Source organism: Aythya ferina, assembly GCF_964211825.1.
Source record: "Aythya ferina genome assembly, chromosome: 18".
Classification (NCBI taxonomy): Eukaryota; Metazoa; Chordata; class Aves; order Anseriformes; family Anatidae; genus Aythya; species Aythya ferina.
The window spans coordinates 9,517,412-9,540,702 of NC_140317.1; the positions used below are offsets into that span (position 1 = coordinate 9,517,412).

The 23,291-nt window shown below is 60.0% G+C and overlaps 2 protein-coding genes across 4 annotated transcripts in view; both read right to left on the minus strand.

The window, feature by feature from the left end:
- Nucleotides 1-311: 311 nt before the first annotated feature.
- XYLT2 (xylosyltransferase 2) lies at nt 312-12,855 on the minus strand. The gene is made up of 11 exons (XM_084491797.1): nt 12,716-12,855; nt 8,319-8,790; nt 7,695-7,870; nt 6,573-6,775; nt 6,033-6,113; nt 5,635-5,851; nt 5,002-5,178; nt 4,043-4,302; nt 3,743-3,938; nt 2,980-3,313; nt 312-2,506 (listed from the first exon to the last, which is right to left on the minus strand). Exons 1-11 carry the CDS (start codon nt 12,848-12,850, stop codon nt 2,184-2,186), a joined length of 2,574 nt encoding a protein of 857 aa, XP_084347923.1. The 5' UTR covers nt 12,851-12,855; the 3' UTR covers nt 312-2,183.
- A 2,698-nt stretch (nt 12,856-15,553) lies between these two features.
- LOC311420926 (CMRF35-like molecule 2) overlaps nt 15,554-23,291 on the minus strand; it is a 28,514-nt gene continuing 20,776 nt past the window's right edge. Inside the window, exons 2-7 of one of the 3 annotated variants that reach the window (XM_084492337.1) lie at nt 19,542-19,927; nt 18,798-18,927; nt 17,903-18,009; nt 17,523-17,575; nt 17,006-17,143; nt 15,554-16,742 (exon numbers count right to left, since the gene is read on the minus strand). In XM_084492337.1, coding sequence (XP_084348463.1) covers nt 16,635-16,742; nt 17,006-17,143; nt 17,523-17,575; nt 17,903-18,009; nt 18,798-18,927; nt 19,542-19,927 — 922 coding nt within the window. In that variant the 3' untranslated portion in view covers nt 15,554-16,634. Of the gene's footprint in view, nt 16,743-17,005; nt 17,144-17,522; nt 17,576-17,902; nt 18,010-18,797; nt 18,928-19,019; nt 19,491-19,541; nt 19,928-23,291 lie in introns of those variants that run through there. The other 2 variants (XM_084492338.1, XM_084492339.1) reach the window with 2 other exon arrangements.

Below are 23,291 nucleotides of genomic sequence, written 5' to 3' on the forward strand. Positions count from 1 at the left end.
CCCAGGCCCCGCACCGGCCCCGTCCCGCCCCCCGCCCGCCGCCATTGGCCGCTCCCCGCCCTCCTCCGCCTCCTATTGGCCGCTGGAGGCACCAGGGGGCGGGGCCGGCGGTTGCCATGGAGACGAGGCCCGCAGGGCTGGGCCCGCCGGGGAGGGGGGGGGGGGGCAGCCCCAGCTGATTAATTAGTTAATGAGTTAATTACCGCTCGGAGCCAACAGGGGGCTGAGCGGCCCCAGGAGTGTCTGAAGCATCACCCCTCCAGTTCTCATCCCCTTCCAGCACCCCAGTAGCCCAGCACAGCACGCCACAGTACAGGAGATCGTTATATTTGGGGCGAGGGGCACAGCGCAGCCATCCCCACACAGGGCTGGTGGCCCTACAGAGTGCTGACAGCCCCACACAGCACTGTCAGACAGCCCCACACAGCACTGACAGCCCCACAGAGTGCTGACAGCCAGCCCCACACAGCACTGGTGGCCCCAAGCCAAGCATCGCCTCCCCTCGCTGCCCCCAGTCCCGTCCCCCTGCAGCTCCCCTCGCACAGCACCCCTGTCCTCAGTCCTCAAGGGCAAGGAGGCGGCGAGGTGACCCCACAGGCAGCCTGAGTGCAGCCCCGCAGGAAGGTGGCACAAAAGTCTCTGGAGATGCTGTGGCTGATGTACAAGCAGAGGATGGAGTGGACGAGCTCCAGCGCCCCGCTCCGCAGTGGTTCCCCTGCCCCAGCCCAGCTGCAGGGGCAGTGTCTTGGTCCCAGGTCGTACACAAGCTCCGTTGCAGTCCAACAAGCCCGCCGAGCATCTTCCCAGGGTAGAAAACCAACCACAGCCTTCCCTCCATGCAGCACTGGTCTTTGGGAGAGGAACGCCGCAGGCAGGCCCCGAGCTGGGAGGTGGATGGGAAGCAGGGGGCTCTGCAGCTCCCTCGCCCCCGAGGAGGCAGCTTCTGGTCCCTTGGGGAAGCAAGCAGACGGCAGAGAGCAGATGGAGCCAGCCGGACCTCGTCTCGCTTCTTTGCTTTATAGCCAGGGAAGCACAGCAGATCCTGAGAGCTTCTGCTGACCAGGGAGAAAGGAGAAGGCTGGGCCATGGCACAGGACAGCTGCCGTCTCATCTGCACCAGGACATCAGCCACGTGCATCGCGTTTTGGCAGGGGACGTGAGCAGCCTGGTGCCCAGAGCCTGAGCTGAAGCAGAGACAGAGGCTGCAGCATCCCCAGCAGCTTACTGGGCTTAAACTGCTCGCCCAGCCAGGGCCACCACGCAGCAAACACCATCAAACATTTGGCACAGTCAGGCTGCTGCCTTGGAGGGCAGGCAGTGCCCCGCAGCCCTGGGGCAGCAGGATGTGGTTCCCCATCAGCCCCCAGCAGGAAATGGGGAAACAGCAAAACAATAATAATAACAATGGTAACAATAATTAAAAAAAAATGTAAACAACCCAGCACCCTGTCCTGTACCACCAGGACACCCAAGAGAACAAGGTATGTTACAGTCTCAGGGGAGATGGAGACACAAGGACCGCCCGGCCAACGCGGGGTCTCGTCTCTATTGCACTTTGCATCGTATATATTTCTCTATATATATTTATAAAAATACAAACTAAAGGGCTGGGGTCGAGGGGATGAGATGCAAGCCCTGGGCCAGCAGCAGCTCCATGCACATGGCAGGTTTCGACCCATTCTGCTTCCGATTCTCCCTGCGTGCCCTGTCCCTGGAGCCCCCAGGCAGCCCTCCCGGGGGCAGCCTGCAGCACAGGGCCTGGTCCTGCACAGATCCACCTGGGGCCGGGCAGCGAGGACAGGGTGCTGAGTTGGTCCGGAGCCCACCCCCCTGCCAGCCTCCCTTCCCAGCCCGTCTCATCCCTTCCCGAGGCACCAAAGAAACGAGCACGCAGCTCCTCCAGCCGCCAGCACCACCCGCACCCTGCGGTGACGGGCGCCCTGGCACCCTCTTGCCTGGCCAGCAAGTGCCCGTTCCTGGGGGAGGCGGGCAAGGCACCTCACACCTCCCTCTCCACCTAAAAACCCCACAGGAGGATTTCCCTGGCCCGCCGCTTCCCATACTCTTTTCCTCGAGTAACTACGGTGTGAATGGCACGGGGTGACGCAGTCCGGAGACGCCCCACGCCGGTGACGGAGGATGCTCCTCGCTCCCAACGCCGCCGCCCCCGCCGGCTGCTCCTGCTACCTCAGCCTCCCGTCAGGTTTGACGGGCCCCAGTTCTGATTTGGGGTCCGGGGACAGTGAGCTCCAGGAGGTTTTGCTGCAGGTCTCCAGGGAGGAGCAGGACGAGGAGCTGCCCACGCAGACGTCTGCCACGGCCCAGAAGGTGCTGATGGCGCTGTCTGCCCACTCGTCCAGTGCCCGGCCCGTCAGCTGCGCCTTCCCCGCCGCCGCCGCCTCTGCCTCCTCGGAGCGTGGCAGGTTGAGGATCCCCCCCAGACCCTGGAAGCTCTGCTCCATGTACTCGTTGCGGGGGGGCCCGCCGTGCAGCCAGTTGCTGTCGTCTGGATGGGACGGGGAGAAAGAGATCAGCAGTGTGGTTATGTCCCGGCAGCCGGCTCTTCCCTACCGCCCCCAGCACCCCAACCCCTTGCAGCCCCGTCCCCCCCATGCCAAGGAACGGGGATGCAGCTGGGGTGGACCCGGCTTGCCTGCAAACGGGCCCACAGCCACCTAGCGGCCTCGTTTGAGAGCTCACAGGGACATGGGGACACCACCAGGGGGGTGGCGCCTGCCTTGCAAGCCAGAGAGGCCAGAACCGGGGGAAAAAAATAAATAAAAATCACAGAATCAGAGTGGTTGAGGCTGGAAGGGACCTCTGGAGGTCACCTGGTCCAATCTCCCTGCGCAAGAGCCAGGCATGGTTTTTCCTTAAGATCTACAGCCTTAAACATTGGCATGGAACACACTAAACAATGCTTTTCACCATTTTTTCCCCACAGAAAGACCCCAGCCCCAATCTCCAGAGCACCCTCACCTTTCCTGAGCGGCTGCTTGCGGTTGAAGGTCTGGGGCACCACCAAGAACTGGTTCTCCCCCAGGGGCTCCCAGAACTGCAGGAGGCGGATGGTCCAGACGCCGGGGCGCAGGGGGCGGTTGAGGGGGGGCTTGTACTGGGTGAACTCCGTCTCTGCGTCCACCGTGATGTCGTAGGAGGTGGCGATGACGTACGTGGGGTCGATCCACACCACCGTGGCTGTCAGGTTGGGGCCCCGCGCCCACTTCTGCATGGCCACCGGCTCGTCGAAAGGCCCCATCAAGCCTCCAAAATTGCGGAAGAGCCTTTCCTTCGGGTCCCACTCCGTGCCCACCTGCAGGGACGAGGCACGAGGTGGTGGGACACTGGGTAGGCTGACACGACCAGCTCAGGTTTTGTGCTTCACCACCTTAAAGTGGGAAGGGCACAAGCTTTGAAGCCCAAAGCAACGCACACCCAGCCTGCGCTGCTCCCCTGCCTGCCTGCACCACGTCAGGGCCAAGCCAGCTGCAAGTGATGCCTCCTGCAGCCAGAGATGCCAGCACCAGCAGCCTCACCTCCCCCCAAAAGATCCCTTCAGGCCTTTCCCGAAGGATTAGCTCCAAACTCAAGCAGAATTCCTTGACAAAAATCCACTCTCAGCCCGGACATTAGCACTCTCTGCCCCCCTCAGCACGCAGGCTGGGGAGAAAAGGAAGGGCAGCACAGCATGGAAAAACTGGGGAGAAAAACAGGTGCTGTGAAGGATGCTTCTCCCACTTACCTCAAGGTTTTGTAGCCGGTTTGCCTGCCCTCCGTGACCCGCCAGCTTCAGAGCTCCTTGGGGCATCATCCACACCTCCAAGGCCTCTGCCTGCCCCGTGGCCGTGTTCTGCACCTCCTGCATCACCAGGTACCCCTGGAAGCGGTCGTCGTAGAAATACAAGTGCACGCTGGACGGGAAGCCACGGGGCTCAAACCTGGAGAAAAAGAACCAGAGAGGCAACACGTGTGAGCATCGGCGTCCTCCCGGCAGCAGCAGCCACCGCTTGGAGCCTGGGCCGGGCTGCAGCACGTGCCCCACCTGCACAGCTTCTCCTTCGGGGCCAGCACGGAGGCGGCTTTGCGGAGCCCCAGCCGGGAGAAGGCGGTGTAGAAGGTGAGGGTGACATCGCTGAGGCCGCTGAGGCCGTCGACGCGGTCGTAGACGTTCTCCCAGTAGGCCTTCAGGGCCGGCGTGTTGGGGGGGTAGCTGCCGTAGAGGTGGGTGTCCAGGATCTCCAGCACCTCCTGATTCACCGTCGACTCGAACTTGCGGGCGAAGAAGGTGGGTCTGGAGAGTTGCTGGAAGAGCAGAGGCAATGTCAGCGGCGGTGGTGGCACCCGCTCTGCCCTCCTGCCTCAGCGGGGCAGCCAGGAGGAAACATGCTGGGAGCCATCCTGCCCCCTCTGACGGGGCAGGGTAAGGAGCAGCAAAGCACAAACAGCCTCTGCGTGGGATCCTCTGAGGCAGGATCAGTGGGAGCAAACGGTACAGTTAGTGGTTACGTGGATGGGTTCTCATCTCTCCCTCTGCCTCCCCTTTAACTTCACTTTCAAGGGCTGCACCTCCCCCAGACCTCCCTTGTTCAGCCCACATCTCAGCTCGCTGAGAGCACGGCAGGCAGTTCATCACAGGATACTTCGTCCTGCCAAAGAGGACAGCACTCTAAAGTGTTTTTACTGAGCAGGCATTTGCCCCAAGTATTAAATCTGCAGGGAAAGAGGAGGAAAAGGAGAAAGCCTGGGAAAAGGAGCAGCACTGCAAGCAGAAGCCTGGCTGCTTCTGAAGCCTTTACAGACACGTCTGCACAAAGCCCCACTCCACATGGAGAGCCAGTCCTGCTCCCGGCCCTTGCCAGGCTGGGGTGAGGCTCGTGCAGATGTGGGGAGCAGTGGGACAGCACCCAGGGGTGCGCCCGCGGGGCAGCTGAGAGAGAAGGATTGGGGACAGAGACAGGGAAGAGGGGAGAGAGCAGGAGGAAGAAGGAGGATCTTTTTCACCTGTAGCCGGAGGAAGTCCTGGGGTTTGAAGTCATTTGGGGAGCACCCGCACCAGTCGACTATGTGTTTATATTGGCACTTACAGCCCAGCTTACGGTTCCAGTTGGTCACCCGCAGGTTGTTATCCACCAGCGTCTCGCAGGCGTGGCTGTTCTCCAGGACCGTGTGGAAGAAGGACTGCGTGAGGCAGAGAAGGGACAGGAGACCCATGGAGGTGGGAGGTTAAATGGAGCCCCCGTACCCCACGCTCAGAGGAACACAACAGGCCCAGAGAGCTCCTGGACACAGAAACCTGTCCTGATTCTGGCACAGGGCAACCCGTAAGAGATGAGGTTATACACACGCATCAGTCTTTATCTAGCTTTGTCTGCTCCCCTCCCACTCTTTCACACCCAGACCTGGGCAAAGGAGGCACAAAGCTGCCAGAGCAGAGCCAGCAATGCCCTTCACAGCTGCTTAGGGCAGGGATGTTAAGGACAAGGAGAAGAAAATCCTACCAAAATCCTACCAAAGCCAGCATCGCTTTGTTCGCCTCCTTCTTGGGGAGAAGGAATAAGGCTGAATCAAGAACACGGGAGCCCTTGCAGCAATGCTGGCCCCAAACCTGGCTGCCCGTGTCCTGCAGGCACCCACCTCGGCTGGCAGCAGCGTGTAGGTGTAGAACTGCCGCAGCTGGGACACCAGCTGGTCGTCTGCATACACCACGTACTCCACGAAGCTGCGTGTCAGCGAGAACCAGTCGGAGCCCCCATCCACCACGATGCCCTCGGGGATGTGGCGCTCGCCCAGCCGCCACATGTGGGAGTCGCACTCGTGGAACAGGCGGTCCAGGCCCTGCTTCTTGATAAACCTGGGCACGGAGACGAGGGTGAGGGGCTAGGGACACAGGGTGGCACAGCTGGCCACACAGCAGCCCTGCGCCAGCTCTGGTAGCCACAGCCAGAGCAGCCCCCCAGCCTCCTGTTTCTGTTTTTCGCCCCAAATCCTCCCTTTTCTGTTCCTCCAGCTCAGCTCTGCCCCTAGCTGGTTACCTGGCGTTGTCTCGGCCATGAGACTTCAGGAAGTTCTTATCTCGGTATTTGGACAGGAACATCACCAGCTCCTCGTTGGTCCTGCGATGCAAATTAGGAAGCGTGAATGGCCGCTGGGATAAAGCAACCCAGTAAACATTGATGCTGCAAGAGCCACCAGACACCGGGAGCCTCCAGCTGCTTGGCAGGCGCTGACTCAGACCCTTATCCCTTCGTGGGAAGGCACAGCCCTGGTCCCTCTGCTGTCTGGCGCCTGCTGAGGGTGCGCAGCCCTGATGCGCACCCAGATACACACGCGTTCGTGTTGCATTCCCCTGCAACACCCCGACAAGAGGAAAATACAGCCTGTGAGGTATGGGCCGAGCTCCTGGGCAGAGACGGACCCAGCCTTGCCCTGGGGCACCAGCACGTGGCTGCCATCTCCAACCTCACCCTCCCACACTCCCTGCTCCTCCCAGCAGCGTTAATCCCAGCGCCTGCTGGGGAGCCACACAGCCCAAACCCTCCCACTGTCCTCCCCCAACCCAGCGAGGCACCCACCTTGTGGGGTAATCGGTGGCGCTCAGGTTGATGAAGAAGTCCCAGGGCCACTCAGAGAGCTCCAGCAGGTCCTTCATGCTGCGCAGGTACATCTTCAGCAGGCTGGCACCTCCCCAGATGGTCACCATGCGCCAGGGCGTCACGCGGATGTTGGGGTAGTGCCGGGCCAGCTCCACCGCCTCGCGATGGAGGTAGTTGGAGCGCTGTGGAGGAACAAAGCTCACGGTCAGCAGGTGCTCGTCCTGCCAGGGACCCCCCCTTCCTCGTCCTGTCCGTGCCTTGCTGCCCTGAGCAGCATCTGAACTGGATCCTGCAGCCCTGTGGTGCCCCAGCTCACGGCATGGCTAAACTTCAGGGTGCTGCTGTCAGGGGATGCTCACGAGCCTCAGGGAAGGGCAGCCAGACCCTATACAGTGCAGGAAGGGCTCAGCCACCCCTCTGTGCTGCTGTGTCCCTTCTTGCTGTGCTCCCAACCAGCCAGACAGCCCAGCCTGCCTCTGAAGTCCCCCCCGAGCAGCTCCATGCAGCAGTAATCCTATGACCTACTGCTGCCTGCCCAGGGCACAGCAGCCAGCTCCTTTCATTTTCTGCTGAGAAAAAAAAGGTGGACAGCCAGGACGGAGCTGATTGCCTGACCCAGATCATCTTTTCCTTCCAGCAGGCAAATCCACAACTCTCCCTGGGATGTTGTGAAAGGAAGCAGCACTGGGGGAAGGTGAGCAGAGACCTCCTGCCCCCTGCAGCCCCAAGGGCTGAGCTCCCCCTGCTCTGGGCAGGGTGAACACATCACAGAATCATAAAACATCCTGAGCTGGGAGGGACCTACGAGGGTCATTGAATCCTCCATTAAAATGTAACTGTGTGTCTGAGAGCGTTGTCCTAACGCCTCTTGAACTTGACTGGGGTCCTACCTACCCTTTTCTGGGGATGCAGAGAGCTAAGGCAGCTCCACAGGCAGCGAGGACAAACCTCAAACCTCACCCAGCCACCTCCCCAGCACAGGAGATGCTGCACCTCCGTTTACCCCCCATCCGGACCTATTATGGGCTGCTCGGGTGACGGACCCGGACACTGCCAGCACACCCCCTCCCCTCCCCTCCTGCCTTGCCCCCTGCCACGCACCTTGTCCACGTGGATGTAGAAGAAGTGCTGCTGGTGGTACACTGCCTTGATGAGCCGCTTCAGCTGGCGAATGGCCCTGCCGTGCACCACCAGCATGTAGGCGATGCGCACGGGTTTGCTGGGGGGCAGCTGCTGCAGCCGGCTCTCGTCCCACTGGATCACGGGGCTGACCTTCCCTGCGAGGGGACGAGAGGAGAGGGATCGCAGTCAGTCATTCACTGGCACGGGGCACATTGCTACCCTGCCACAGCAGGGAGATCCGAGCGGGGCAGGGGATCACAGGGAGCAGCACGCCGTAGGAAAAACCCCGTAACGCCGCAGGGCACACGTGGCAGGACGTGTTGGGAAGTGGGGGTGCCCCCTCTGGTCTCTCAGAACAGAAAATGCAGCCGTGCCCAGCTCCGAGCCCTGCAGCCGCTGCTGGCCAGGACGAGCAGCCCAGCTTAGGGAGGCTGGCACAGCTTTGATAGGATTACACAGGCAGCGGTAATCTGGGAATCGGTGACAGATTGAGGCAGCTTTTTGCCAGGTGGGACGGGCGGTCACACAAAGCAGCTGGCCCACATGCCCCACAGGGACATTCCCCATGCCCGGAGGCACCCAGGGCCCCTGATTAGGACTCACCCGAGAGCTGGCAGTGGCGAGGCACGGACAGGGGCATGAGGTTGCCGGCGCGGTGCAGACACACCACGTTGGCGATCTCCTGTTGGCACTGCTTGCTGCTGGCCCGGGCCAGCGCCGAGAGGGCGTCTTTCCCCGTGATCTCGCACTTGGGGGTGAAGCTGTTCTCGGTGGGCTGCGGAGCCCCCTCCACGCTGCCCGTGTCGCCCTGCTGGAGGACGGCCAGCTGGGCGTCCCCGCGAGCCTCCGTCAGGTTCCTTCGGCTGGAGGCATCCGGCGCGGCCGGCAGCCTCCTTCCTGCTTTGTGCCTCGCCGTCACGGCTCTCACCACCTTGGACACCGGCACCCCGGGGCTGTCCGGCCGTCCCCGCCACCTCCCGTGCTTCCTCCCGGCGCTGCCGCGGCGCCCGGCAGAGCTGTCCGAGTCCTTGGAGCCATCGCTGTTCTCGGGCAGCCTGGCTTTCTTCTGCCGCTCCTGTTCCGGGGGGATGCAGAGAGGACAAGGCGTTAACTCCAACCCCTCACAGTGCGCTCAGAGCGTCCTCGTTCCCAGCTCCCCGTGCCTGTGTCCCCACGGAGCCTGGTGACACCCTTCTCTGCCAGGCTGCTGTCACCACGAGGAAGGCAGGGACAGGCACCCCTCGCTGCAGCCCTCTCCCCAGGGCAGAAGGTCAGCGCTGAGCCCAGAGGAGAAGCAAAGGAGGCCGTGACGTCCCTCTTCCATCACCCCAACCCCCAGGCTACGACCCCACAGCACCTCCCTGCGTGCTCCTTTGCCCCCCGATGGGCACAGCACCCAGACCCCTACCTGCCAGCAAGGGAGACCCCAGCCTGCAGACCCCGTGGTCACAGCACCCGGGACACAAAACCAGGACATAAATCTCCGTGAGGCTACACGGATGAGGTCAGTCGTGTCGGCACCAGCTCTCTGCCTTCCTGCCATCCTCCAGGGTCCCGCACGAGCAGGGACATCCCCAAAAAGAGGGGGTAAGCACAGGGCTCCTCCAACTGCTGCTAGTTGCTTTACCAGGTGGCAAACGGACCAGCTCCTCGCCCAAACTTAAAGTCCAACTTCTCCAAGCCCAAAAGTCCAACTTCGAAGGGGTCCCAGCAGGGCAGCACGCAGCCCCTGGGGCTAACGGTGCCGGAGCTGTGTCAGACGAGGTCCTGCCCGCGCTGCCTTCCCCACGCCCTGGCTCCCAGCACTGGGCTGGAGCGGGTGCTGCAATCGCCAGCAAATCCCTTCAAGGAACCCTCCCACGGAGCCAAGTTTGTGTGTAAAGGGAGCAGTTAATTACGCTTCGTTACCTCCGCCAGGCCGGCTGATTAGCAGAGATGAGCTAGCCTTGGGGAGAGCGGGGAGCTGAAAGCACCTGGCCAGGCCTGCAGGTGAAGGCAGAGCCAACCCAGGGTCCCTCAGCTACCTGTGCCAGGGCAAAGCAGCCTGCTGTAACCCTCAGGTACCCAAAAAGGGGCCACGCAGCCGCCTGAACCCCAAGGCACTGGGATCAGACCTTCTGTGCAGTTACCGACCTGTTTTCTCCGTAGGAGCAGAGAGGCAGGAGGTGACCAAGAAGCAAAGAGCAAGGCTCTTCCCCAAACTCCCCCCATCCCTGCAGGGAGAGCCTCCTGCCCTGCCAGCACCCGCCGAGTGCCCGACCCCAAACACAGCCCCTGCGCGATGCCCACGCGCGGCTGCAGCCCTGCGGTGCCCCAGAAGGAGCCCAGCTGCCGTCCCCAGCAGGAAAACCCTCCCAACCAGCACCAGCCTTCCCAAAGCTGCTAGTTAACGAGCTCCGTGGCTTCTAATTACCGCCCCGTGCAGGCAGGGAGCAGCCCTGGCCACGTCGCGCTGCTGCATTTATGGCTGGAGTGCAGGGCTTCTGGCAGGGCTCCCAGGAGGGCCCGCAGCTGCCTGTCCCTCCTCCCAAAACGCTTCCAGCTGCCTGCCAGAGGTCGCTTCCCCCATCCTGCATCCCCTCTGCCTCCTCCCGATGCCAAACGCAAATTGGAAGATAAAAGTATTGGTGGGGAGGGAGCGGGGACCCTTGTGGGGAGGGGAGTTATCACCGCCCGGTGTCCTGCAGGGTTCTGCCTGGGCCTGGCTGACGTGGGTGTCTGCCAAATACCTGCTCCCGTCAGGCCAAACAGACGCCAAAACTTCCCAAAGCCACCGGGGGAACCTGCCCTCAGCTGCCGTCAGTTCAGCAGCAGCAGCTCCTTAAACCTCACCGCTGAAACGGACTCAATCACAGCCCCTCAAAACAAGTTTTTCGGGGAAAAAAACAAACAAGAAGGCATCTCAGGGGAGCTGCAAGCACCGACGTTTCAGAGGAAGCCTCTCCAGAGGCTGCTGTGCATGGTTGACAGCAACACACAGCCCCAGAGAGGTGCGTGGAGGAAGACGGGAGGCGAAGGGGGAGAAGGAGGAGGTGGCTGGGCCCATGGGGACGTTCTGCAGTCTGTGCCCAAGGAGCCAGCTCCAGCTGCTCGCGTGCCACTCCGGAGCCATCCACGAGGAACTGATCCGACTTCTGCTGGTCTGGACGCCACGAAACATCCGTGTGGTGAGCGCAGGGAGCCTCCAGGGCCTGGAACCGGCACCAAACCCGAGCACGGGTGCCTCCAGACGAGGAGCCGGGCAGGCGGATGCAGGGATGCCGTGCAGACTCCGAGGCCAAGGTCAGGAGCCACCCAGGACACGTGTCCTCCTCCGGCTGGGGGCTGTGAGGCAGCCACAGCCCTAGCAGGGCACAGAGGGCTCGGTGCTGCTGGTGTGAGATGATTTGATAACCTGCTCCAGTGAAGGGCAAAGCCCGAAGCCAAACGAATCCTCACACAGCCTCTGGCCAGCTCGGAGCAGGGAGGCAGCGGGGACGGATCCTGCTGGGTGTGGAGGAAGGGAGCCGCTCGTCCCGGCAGCCAGCAGCAGCACAGGGATGTCCCCAGCCCGTCCTCCAGGAGATGTGGCTCACCCGAGGACTCCGAGGGGCTTCAGCCTCTTGCACAGCCCTGCTGAGGTCGGGACCCTGCTGCCAGACCCCTGGTGGCACCCAGAGCTGGCTGGGGACAGCCCTGCCTGCTCCCTCCAGGAAGGGGCAGTGCCCGTCAGAGGGAGGGAGCCGTTCACGCCCCAAATTGCTATTCGGGGATCCCAAATTTCCCCAAAGCCATCCGAGGCTGCAAGGTCGGGGTCTCCTGGGAGAGCTCGCCTGCGTTCATCCTCACCAGAAACGTCCCCGGGGAGCGGCGGCGGCTCCTGCGGGTCTGGCCAAGATGAGGAACTGGAGAAGGGCAGGGACACGAGGAGCTTTGCTGGCTATGGAGCCGAGGCTAACTGGACATTTCCCAGCTTTGTGCTGCTGGAGCAGCTCAGGAAGCTTCTTGCCTGCTCCTTCCCCAGGCCCCAGAGCCGTGAGCCTGCTGGTGGCCAACCGTCCTGAGTCCAGAGCCACGGCCAAACGTGTCGGTGCCCAGTATTGGGGAGAGACGCGGGGAAACCAGGCGAGGATGCTCCAAGAGCCAAACCCCGGAGGATGTGTGGGGCAGGAGGAAGGGCAGGAGGCAGCCCAGAGCACAGCAGCACCCCGGGGTGCCTTCCCAAGGAGGGGGGGACGGTGCAGAGAGGGAAGGGAGGCTGGGACCGGTGAAGCGCCCTGGCCAAGGTCACAAAATAAAGGCGATGGGGCCATCAGGCCAACCTGGCTGCCCTCAGCCTCACAGCACCTTCACAGCAAAGGCTGCTCTGGGGGAGATGGGAGGCAGCTGAGGGCACGAGGAGCCCACGAGGAGCAAACATCCCGAAACTGGTGGCCGATGTGGGGAGTTTGGTGGCCAACACGGCAAAATTGGTGGCCAGCACAGCGAAATTGGCGGCCAACACGGTGAAATCGGCGGCCCAGCAGCCAGGAGCTGTGTCGGGGGTGGAAGCAAGGTGCCCCCCAACCCCACAGCCCCCAGCTCCTGCCCCCGGTGACCCCGGCCGAGTGCCTCCAGCCCTGCCTCAGTTTCCCCATGCACTGGGGGGCGTTTGGCTGCAAAGACCCCTTCCAACTGCAGGGACCCCCGGCCCCTCTCCGCAGCCCGGTGGGAGCCCCCAAACATCCCCCTGAGCCCCTGGGGACCTCATTAACCCCCTCATTAGCCCCCCAATTACCCCCCCCACTAACCTCCCCATTAACCCCCCAATTAACGACCCCACTCACCCCCCTCAAGCACCACGACCCCCCCCTTTCCCCATCCCCACACGCAAACACCTTTGGGGTCCCCCCCCCACACCCCAACTCCCCCCACCCCAAATCCCCCTAAATCGCCCCAAATCCCCCCAGATCCCCCCAGATCGCCCCAAACCCCCTCGCAGCCCCCCCGGCCCCTCTCCAGCCGCCCCCCCCGCCACGCACCTCGGCCGGGCCCTCCTCGTCGAGGCCGGCGGAGCTCCAGAGGACGAGGCCCTGCAGCAGGAGGATGCCGAGGGCCGTGGCCAGGGCCAGGCGGTAGCGCCGGGCCAGCTTCCGCGCCCGCCCGCTCGCCACCATCGTCACCGCGGGGCGGGAGGCGGCGCGCGCACGCGCGGGGAGGGGCGGGGAGGGGATGGCGGGGGGGGAGGGGGGAGGGAGCGCGCATGGGCATGGGGGGGCGTGGGGGGGGCATGGGGGGTGCGTGTGTGTGTGTGCATGGGGGTGTGCATGGATGGGGGTGTGCATGGGTGTGCAGTGTGTGTGTGCAGTGTGTGTGTGCATGCATGTGTGTGTGCGTGTATGGGTGCATGCATGGGTGCATGGATGTGTGCACGGATGTACGCATGGCTGTGTGCGTGGGTGTGTGCATGGATGTATGCGTGTGTGTGCATGCATGGGTGTGTGCATGGATGTGTGCATGGGTGGGTGTGCGCATGGGTGTGTGCGCGTGTGCGCATGCATGGGTGTGTGCATGGACGTATGCGTGTGTGTGTGCATGGATGTGTGCACGTGTGTGTGCATGCATGCATGGGTGTGTGTGTGAGTTTGTGTGCATGGGTATGGGTGTGTGTGTGCATGGGTGGGTGGGTGCGAGGGGGTGTGTGTGCATGCATGGGTCTGTGTGCATGCATACATGTGGGTGTGCATGTGAGTGTGTGCATGCATGGGGGTGTGTGTGAGTTTGTGTGCAGGGGTATGTGTGTGTGTGTGCATGCATGGGTGGGTGGGTGTGTGCATGCACAAGGGTGTGGGTATGCACGGGTTTGTGTGTGTGCATGGGTGCACGCATGTGTGCAGAGTGTGCACATGGGTGTGTATGTGTGCATGCATGGGTGTGAATGTGTGCGTGCATGGGTGTGTGCATGTGCATGGGGGCACTGGGGGGGGGTGCACTGCGGGGTGCATGGGTGTGTGCACATGCATGCATGCACACTGGGCTGTGCATGCATGTGTGCACTGTGTGTGTGCAGTGGGGTGCATGCATGGGTGCGTGCACTGGGGCTGCAAGTGTGCGCACCTGTGCATATGTGCACACTGGGCTGTGCATGTGTGTGTACAAGTGCATGTGTGTGTTTAAGGGTATACACGAGGGTGTGCACTGGGCTGTGCATGCCTGCCTGTGCGCAGTAGGGTAAGAGTGTGCATGGGTGCTTCCATATGAGTGCACCAGGGTGTGTGTGTATGCATGCATGTGCCTGCCTGTGTGCTGGGAGGTGTGTGTGTGCAGGGGGGTGTGCACACCCCCACCACAGCACCCAAAGTGTCGGTGAAGCTGCAGACCGAGGCCGGGCGTTCCCTGTGCGGTGGCAGGCAGCCACCCTCCCGTTTCCTCCCTGCCTCACCCGCTCCCAGCCCCGAGCACGTGTCCCCAACAGCCACCCAACAGCCACCAGGTGTAGACAACACAAAAACACAACTAAAAATAATAATAATAATAATAATAAAGTGTGCAATTAAATAAAACCCAAACCCCGGCATGAAGCAGAGCCCAGAGGGGCGGTAGGAGGCAGAAGCTCCCCGAGGTGGGGTGCACAGCCCAGGGGTGAGCAGAGGGAAGGGGAAGCGGTGCCAGCAGCGATAGCAGCGCCCTGCGGTCCCGCACACGTTTCCTGGGCAGTGCTGCGGCCACAGGAAGGTTGGGTAAGGACGGGGGCTCTGGGGGCTGCTGATATGGCCTGCGGGGCTCAGGGGCTTCCCCTTGAGCTGTTTGGTGCCAGGGTGAGCCCCCCTGGGATGCCTCCCCCTGCCCAGGGCGCCGCCAGGTGCAGGAGGAGAGAAGGGGGCACCCTCCGGGGGCTCTGAGCCGTGCCAAGGGGAGCAAGGCTCGTGCCAGACGTGTGAGCTGCAGGACCCTGTACAAGGAGGGTGTTGTCCGCGCTGTTGTCTCCCACCAGAGGTCACGTTTGGGTGGTGTTTGGAGGCTGGCTGCCTAAAACAAGCCAGGATCGCTCCCCCAGCCTGGCAAAGTCCCCCCCCTGCTTTGCACCTGGGTGAATTTTAGGGGATCTGGGGGACCCCGCACGGGCTGCAGCTCCCAAATTCAAGCCCTGGCACGGATGCGGGGATGGCCTGGGGGAAATCTGGGCAAAGCTGCCTGCGTGGGACCGTCGGGTGGATGCGCCCAGGCGCTGAGCAGGGACGCTCGCAGCCGTTTCCACCCCCTGGGATGCAGAAATCACGGCGGTGTCCCCGCCAGGCGTTATTTCTGTCCTCCTGGCAGCCGCCCTGCGACGCTGCTGGGGCTGGAGAAGATACAACTCTTGGTATTTTCAGCTCTTAGCATCACCCGAGGAGGCTTGCAGAGTTCCCCAGCTGGGAAATACGAAAGCCTCGGTGGGCGGCTTCCTCGGCCCCGCAGCGCCGGCTCCCCCGCAGCCTGTGGTTATCCCTGCCTTGGCGCCGTGGGGAGGGAGCTAATTTAGGAAAGCCGCCTCGTTCTTTCGGTAAAGCACGAAGCTACCCCCAGACAGAGTGTTATGGGACCGAGTTACCCAAAAAATCCAACTGCTTCATCCTCCCGTTGGCAATGCAGGGCTGTTGGCACGACCCGGGGAGCAGCAGGGGATTTGTTTTCCCCTGCATGCTCCCAGCCCCATCAGGGCTGCTCCTGGACATTTCTGGGTGCCGACAGCTCCCGGCCGACCCCAGGAATAATTCTGGCTGCCCGAAGGGGAGCAACCACTGCGGCGGTGCCTCGCTTACTTCCCCCGCTTCTGGCAGAACGGCGATGCTGCGCCAGGCTTCTTCAACAAAACGAGCACAAAAACACCCAAACAACACTTTATAACAATTAACAGCATTAATAATTTCGACCCAAAAGAGTCCGCCAGCGCTCCTGGCTGATGCACAGCGAGGTGCCAAAGCCCAGCCTGTTTCCCAGCAGGTGGACAGCCCCGAGAGGGGCAGGAGCTCGGAGGGAGCTCAGCACCGGTGCTGGGCTGGGGAGGAGGAAGGCTGCGTGTCGGCGAGCCTGTGCTGCTGCAGCTCGTGCCCTGATGGACGTGGGGTTCTCTCGCTGCTGGGGATGGCACCAGCAAGGTGCCAGCTCTGCTTCTGGGGGGACACTGTGCAAAATGTCCCTCTTACTGTGGTGCAAATTTGTAGCACAAACGCAGCTGGAAGCGGCGTTGGATGGTATCAGAGGCTCGGCTGCTTTTACTGATAGAGGAGGGATGTTTTACGGAGAACAGCACGTTTAGAGGGTGCCGAGAAATATATAATCAGCGAAGCCGAGGAGAGGGAGCTCGGGGCTGCGGGGTTTTGGGGAGCTGCTCCCCAGCAGCTGCTCAAGAGGGACGGGAACACCTCTGCAGTGTCCTTTGGAGCACGGACACGAACACAAAGGCTGGTTTGGGGCTGTCCAGGACACCAGGCACCACACTGCGCCCCTAACCTGGGATGCCCGAGGTGCTGGCAGTGCCTGCAGGCACAGGGCAGGTGGACGTAGCATTTCTCCCTGCCCTGCTCTCGGGAGCTGCCAGCTCTGGTCCATCGGTGCAAAACGTCAGCACAGGGCAGCAGGGGTGCGGAGCCAAGCAGCCCACCCGCAGCTCCCAGCTCCTTTGCCTGGAAAATTTTGTCCGTCTGGACAACCCAAACACTTGGGCTGCTTTCTGATCCCGGCACCACTCCATACCAGGCATGAGGGCTCCAGATGCAGGGGGATGATTTCATCCCCGTGCAGCGCCCCTTGCACAACCTCGTCCTCTCCGAGGCTGCTCCAAGGTAGCTCCAGAGCCTGTGGGAGCAGCAGCTGCCTTGGGGAGCCATCTCCTGCCCAACTCAGCATCCGCCCTGGTGTCCCCACACATGTCCCATGCCCAAGGTCCCATGCAGGGCGGTGGTGCCGGGTCCTGAGCCCTCACTGTGCCGCACGCTGCCGGGCTGGAAGCATGTTGGCATAGATCTGCTCCTCCTGCAGGGATTTGCGCAACGCGGCATAAGTGGGCTCGTTATTCTTATCCAGATTCTGGGATAGAAAGGGAAAAAAGTATTAAAAAGGCAGCGTTTGCAGGTTTCCCCAAGCAAAAGACCCTCCACCTTCTGCAGGAACATCTTGCATCCTTTTGGAGCAAGTGCAGAGAGCACGAGGCCACCCAGGTTATCTGCTGACATTTGTGTCCCCCAGCCCTGTCCCTCTGCAACCAGCCCCAACCCAGCCTCCAGCTGAGCCCCCCACGCAGCGGTGACAGCCCCAGGCCGGGTGTCCCCTGCTGCTGCCTTGTTCCCCACCTGGCTGGGCCTCTTGACCTCCGTGTAGTCGGTGGCTGCATTTGCCAAGGGGCGCAAAGCCTCCACGTTGCCGTAGGGCTGGCTCTCGTCTGCACCATTTGGGTACTTAATACCTGCGTAGTGCAGCACGTCTGCTCCCTGAAACACCACCGAGAGCGCTCTGGGGGTGCTCCCAAGCTCCCTCCAGCTCCCCAGCTGCAGGGGTGGACACCTCTCCTGTCCCACCTTTCTCCATCATCGGGGCTGGGACGGCGGCAGGAGCACCGAGGGAAAATTCACCCGCCCGACCCCAATTCCCCTTCCCAGGGTATCTCTGTGGCAGTGGCACAGGATCGCTGCTCAGCTCTTGCTGCCGGCCAGCTGAGCCCTCAGCATCCCTCCCAGCTGCAGGGAGCAAACGTGAGCCCGGCTGAAGCACACTAAGCCGGCAGCCTGAGGCTGGGCTCGGGGCGCAACCTTTCCCCCTTCCAGCACAGCCCGGAGCAAGCAGTCCCGACAGGAGCAGGGTTTGCCTTACCACGTTCGGCGTGCCACGGATCCTGTCCATCTCGACAGCTGCTCCTGAGAAGGCTGAAACACAGATGTGGTTGGACACAGGCAAAGCCAGAGGATCAGAAACATAAAAAAAAAAAACAAACGCACTGCTGCTGCCAAGCTCAGTGCGGAATGGGAAGGGGGCCTGCTGCCCGGTGAGCACCTGAAGCAGCTCGTCAAACAAAACCAGGCCCCAGCCACCAGCTGGTGATGGCCCCTGCTGGCCCTGCCGCAACTTCCCTTGCTCACAAAGCAGAGAAGTCGCTCGGTGGAGGTCAGGAATTGGGTGAGTTAGCGAGGGAATGGGGAACTGAGAACCAAAAGAGATAAAACAACAGCACGCGGCATGAGGGCCTCACTTACCCTGCTTCCTTTTCCTGGACAGTACCACCAAAGCCCCAGAAGCAACGATGAGCAAAACCAGAACCACTGCGGTGCAGGGAGTGAGGACGACCAGAACTATGTCCAGGCTGCAAGAGAAGAATTTCTGTCCTCGCACCTCTCGGCTGCACCCAGCAGCAGGGGCAGGCGCACGGGGCCATGGCCAGAGGGCAAGGGGCTCGCCTGGGGAGCAAGGCAAGCAGGCACGGTGGTCCTCAGCCTGCAAGCAGCAGAAGCAGGTGGGACACTGGGTTCTGCCTCATTCTGCTGCGTCCTGAGCATTTGGAGGAGCGCTGCCTCTTGGTTTGCTCTGGTTCAGCTCCACTCTTTGGTGGCGTTGTTGTAAGGGAACGAGGCACGCTGTGGTGTGTCACCGGGGCTGCTTTTGAGGAAGCAGTTACCCCCGAGCACGGTGACGAAGCCTCAGCTTTCCCAATTCTTGCATCACCTCCAACAGCCAGCAGAGATGGGAGGAGGCTCCGTGCTCTAGCCCCAGGCTCTGTGAGGCAGCCCCTTGGGACTGTGCAGCTACAAAGCAGAACAGGGCCCAGCTCAGCCCGTGCTTGGCTTCCCACGGGCAAACAGCCCCACAGAGCTGGGGAAGGAAATGGGGCCAGGGCTGCAAGCGAAAACCACTTCTTGTATGGCCAGGACCTGCGAATTGTTTAAGCTGCAGACGTGGCTGTGGGGGGCCGAGCAGCCCGCGGTGCTGTGACTGCTCCCTGTGCGCAGCGGGTAGGGTGGAGAGCTGGTTCCTAAAGGCAAGAGCAGGAATCCCTAAGGGCAGCCCGAATGGCCAGGAGTGAGATAGCCCCGCAGACAGCTCAGGGAGGGAGGTGGAGGCTGCTCGCAGTGCGGGCTGGCAGCTGGCACTCACCCATTGCCAGGGGTGGCAGAGGGGCTGGCTGTCCCCTGTGTCCCTTCCTGCTGGGGAGGTAGCTGCGTGGAGCCTGAGGTGGACTCGGGTGCAGTGGTCAAGGTGGAGGGCGATGCTGTCCGAGTGGGATCTGCAGCAAGAAGAGGAAAAAGGCTCAGCCAGGCTCCCTACCTCTGCAGGGGAAACACTGTGGGTGTTGCAGTGGCTTGGAGAGAACCTCACCGTGCTGCCGGGACACCCTGCATCCCCTCTGCTCCAGTACACTCAGCCCAAGGTGTGCAGCTCTAACCCAACCCCCGGGAGGATTGCAGCAGGATCCCAGCAGTCCCAGTCCCCCCAGCACGCACACACCCCCCCAAGCAGAGTTCAGGCTGCAGGAAGGGGCCCCGGGCACCCTGTGCGCCGCCAGCACCGACACGGCACGGAAATGGGGTGGGAGCCGGGGCTCCCCAGAGCTGGCAGTGAGGACAGGAGGGCACAGGCAGGGAGAGGGCCACGGGGGGAGAAAGGGGCTACAGGACATGGGGAGGAGGGCGATGCACCACAGCCATGGGGCAGCTGCCCCTGTGGCTCCAAGAAGGGGCCGTGGGGACATCTAAAAGACACCGAGGTGCCCTGGGGACCTGTCCTGGCACAGCCCCGTGGTGCACGGGCACCCACCTCCTCCCACAGCCCCTGCTCCTGGCACTTCTGCTTGGCTGGGAAGGCACTGACATCGGATCTCAGGGACCTGCAAGCACTGACCTGGGGACACGATCACCTTCACGCCGTCACTGTCATCAAATATGCGATTTTCCACCCCGCAGCGGTAGGTGCCCGCGTCCTCTGCCTCCAGGTTCTGTATGGTCACGGTGAACACCCGCTGGGTGCGATTGTCCCAGATGGAGAACCGGCCCCGCTGCACCCGGGGCTTCCTCTCCGAGGTGGCGATGATGTAGTCATAACCACAGGTCCAAACCATTCCCGGGCGGCACCAGTACTTTGAGTTGTCCTCGTAGCCGTGCCGGTACGAGCAGGACACCGAGAGGGAACCCCCCAGGTACCCGTGCACAGTGCCGGGTCCCCTCACTGCCTTGTCGCCTGCCGAGGGGCACGGAGCCGTGCAGGCGAGCAGCAGCAGCAGCAGCAGCCTCAGCACCCCCAGCCCCAGCTCCAGCCCCAGCAGCCTCGGCATGGCCGTGCCCGCCCTGACCTCTGTGCCTGGAGCCTCCCGGTGCGGCTGCAGAGCCCAGCCTGCCCTCGGGGCCGTACCTGGCGGCCGGGCGGAGCTCGGTGACCGCTGCTTCCCCATCTTAAATCCCCCTCCTAAACCCCCCCCACACCCTCCTTACCACCCTCCCACCCCGCTTCTTCCCCTCGAGGAGACCGCAGGGAAGGATGGATGGAGCCTCGACGCGGTGCCCGAGCGCTTTATTGCGGCGGCGGGGGGCTGAGCGCTGCGAGCCCCGGTGCTCAGTCTCTCCGCAGGCTCAGCCACAGCACGGTCATGCTCATGGCCACCAGGGCCAGCATGGGGGGCTGCATGGGGGGTGCGTGTGCAGAGTGTGTGCATGGGTGTGCAGTGTGTGTGTGTGCATGCATGGGGGGGGTGCATGCATGCATGGGGGTGTGCATGTGCATGCATGGGTGTGTGCATGAGCGTGTGCATGTGTTTGTACATGCATGGGTGTGCATTGGTGTGTATGGGTGTGTGTGTGCATATGGGTGTGCATGGGGGTGTGCGTGTGCATGGGGGCACTAGGGGTGTGTGTGCACATGTGCACTGGGGGTACATGTGTATGTGCACATGCATGCGTGCACACTGGGCCGTGCATGCATGTGTGCACTGTGTGTGCGTGTGCAGTGGGGTGTGTGCATGGGTGTGTGCACTGGGGCTGCAAGTGTGTGCGCATGTGCACACTGGGCTGTGATTCAAAGATCGAAGCCGAAATTCCTTTAAGTGGTATATTCTTTATTGCAGCGCTGGATGCACGGGGGATCTCTCCACCTATCGTGCATACCTAAAGCGGAAAGCAGTCTTGAATTTATACAATCAATCTATCAATATTCTACAAGCACCTATACATATGCATTACCTATCCCCGCCTTCCCTCGCTTCTCATGCTAATTAGCCTTTTGGCACCTTGCGCCTGCGTAGAGCCTTCCAAGAATTGTGGGCAGGGGTCTTTGGGACGTGGGCAGGGGTCTCTGGGAGGAAGACCCCGAGTCTTCCTCACAGTGTACTTTTCACCTTTGGTCAGGAATCTGCTGAATTGGCATGTTTCTTAATTGCGAGAGCTGGTTGTTGCCAATTCTTCCGTTTGTTGTATCTTTATAATGAATTCCAATGTCCAGTTTTGAGATTTATAGTCCTTACGTTTGTTTCTCTGTCCGTCTGCCGCTTCCTTATCATGAGTTTCAGTGTCTTGTTTCGAGATATACAGTCCATGTCTGGGGATTGTCCTTGCCTCCCCAATACCTCCCCAATACCTCCTTAATCAATCCCCCCTTTTCTTTTCCCATGCAAATTCTTTTGCATCAGATACTTTCATTATTTACAGTAACACAACAAAGCAGGCATCTAAACAACATGCACACAAATATTCCTAACACTACTAATGCGATTAGAGCAATGAACACTTGTTTCAACCATTGAAAATTGGGCAACCAGGAGGTTAACTTATTCCATATTTCACTAAAACTCCATGAAAGATCATCTTTACTGATCTCATGTAGGACCCTTGTCTGCTTCCATATTTCTTCCAGGTCGGTAGAGATCCTTCCACTCTGATCTACATACACACAACAACTTGTGTTTATTACTGTACAGACTTCCCCTTGAGCGGCCAGTAACAAGTCTAGGGACATCCGATTTTGTAATACTACCTGTGATAAACTAGATATCTCTTCTTGTTGAGCCTTTATAGCATCCAGAGTTTTGTTTTCTAACTTCTCTATAATTGCAGAAATATTAACTATCGCCTTTTCCAATTCACTCACTCCTAACCATGGGATAAACCATCGAACGAAACTATGAAAAGCGGTGTGTCTCTCTATCAATGGATTGTTAATTTTTCGTCTGATTCTCCGCATATGAGTTCTCAAGTAACCTCGAGGCACTACATCATGTACTGTCATATTGGGGACTACCGCTCCAAGAGTGCAAGTTCCCTTCCAATTCTCAGGCAAGACCTTACGGGCTGTATCATTGCATAGCCAATACCACCCTTTTCCTTCTGGAACTGTCCAGCTGGTTGAATTTGCCCAACTGCTAGTTGTACTAATATCAATTGTTCGATTACAAGATGTCTGATTCCCCACATAAGTAGTACCTGTATTTATACAATCCTGTTTTCCCATACCCTTAGGCGGGTTACACCTTTGTACACATACATAATAGGATTCTAACGGCATGAAGCTACTCACTTCTAGTTCCAAAACTTCTTAATATTTTCGACCCCAAGATGTGTTTTCCCACAAATTAGTCCAAGATAAGTTTGCAGGCAACGGAATCCCAATTAACAATACACCCTTATTCCCATGCTGTGGCAGATGGGTGCATACCCAACAGTTCGTCTTATTAGTTACTTGAGAAATTGTTTGTATTAAGGTCAGGTGTAAGTTCTCATCCCAAGTTGCCCACCCCGAATCCGAGAACCGCACCCCTGCAATCATTAGGATCTGGAAAACCGTAATTTTGTTGGTCCAATTGGAGTGGTGGTCTATATCCTCGCCGGGACCTTCTTCACCCTTGATCCAAGCTGCTTGCTTCTTAATCTTAATGGCGGTGTGTGTTGTCAGTAATACTTGGTATGGTCCCATCCACTTTCCTTCCATTTTTCCTGTAGGGGTTGTCCTGAAAAAGTCTTTATATATATATATAATTCCCGAGCTTAAAGGGGTGGATTGGTTGATCCAACCCTCTAGCCCTGGTCCCTAAAACAAATTTATGTACTTTATTTAATTGTTTCTGAAGTTCAGTTATATAAGCATATAAATATTCTGATCCTAACTGCGTTAGGTCCTCTCCACTCAATAGAAATTGCTATGGCCTTCCATATAAGATTTTGAAGGGACTCAAATTCCCTTTTATTCTAGGTTTAACTCTAATTCCAAGTAATGCTAAAGGGAGGGATTGAGGCCATGACAAATTAGCTTCTTATCCAATTTTAGCTATTTATTGTTTAATTAAATGGTTCATTTTTTCTACCTGTCCACTTGCCTGTGGTCTATAAGGAGTATGCAGTTGCCAATCTATCTTTAGAATCTTACTTATCTGTTCTACCACTTGAGCACAAAAATGTGAACCTCTATCAGAAGACATTGCTACTAGAATTCCAAAGCATGGTATTATTTCATTTAACAAGACTTTAACCACTTCTCTTGCTTTGTTTGTTCGACAGGGAAAGGCTTCAGGCCTTCCTGAAAACGTGTCAGTCAGAACCAGTAAATAATGATACCCCCCTTTTCTAGGGAGTTCTGAAAAATCAATTTGCCACTGTTGCCCCGAATAAT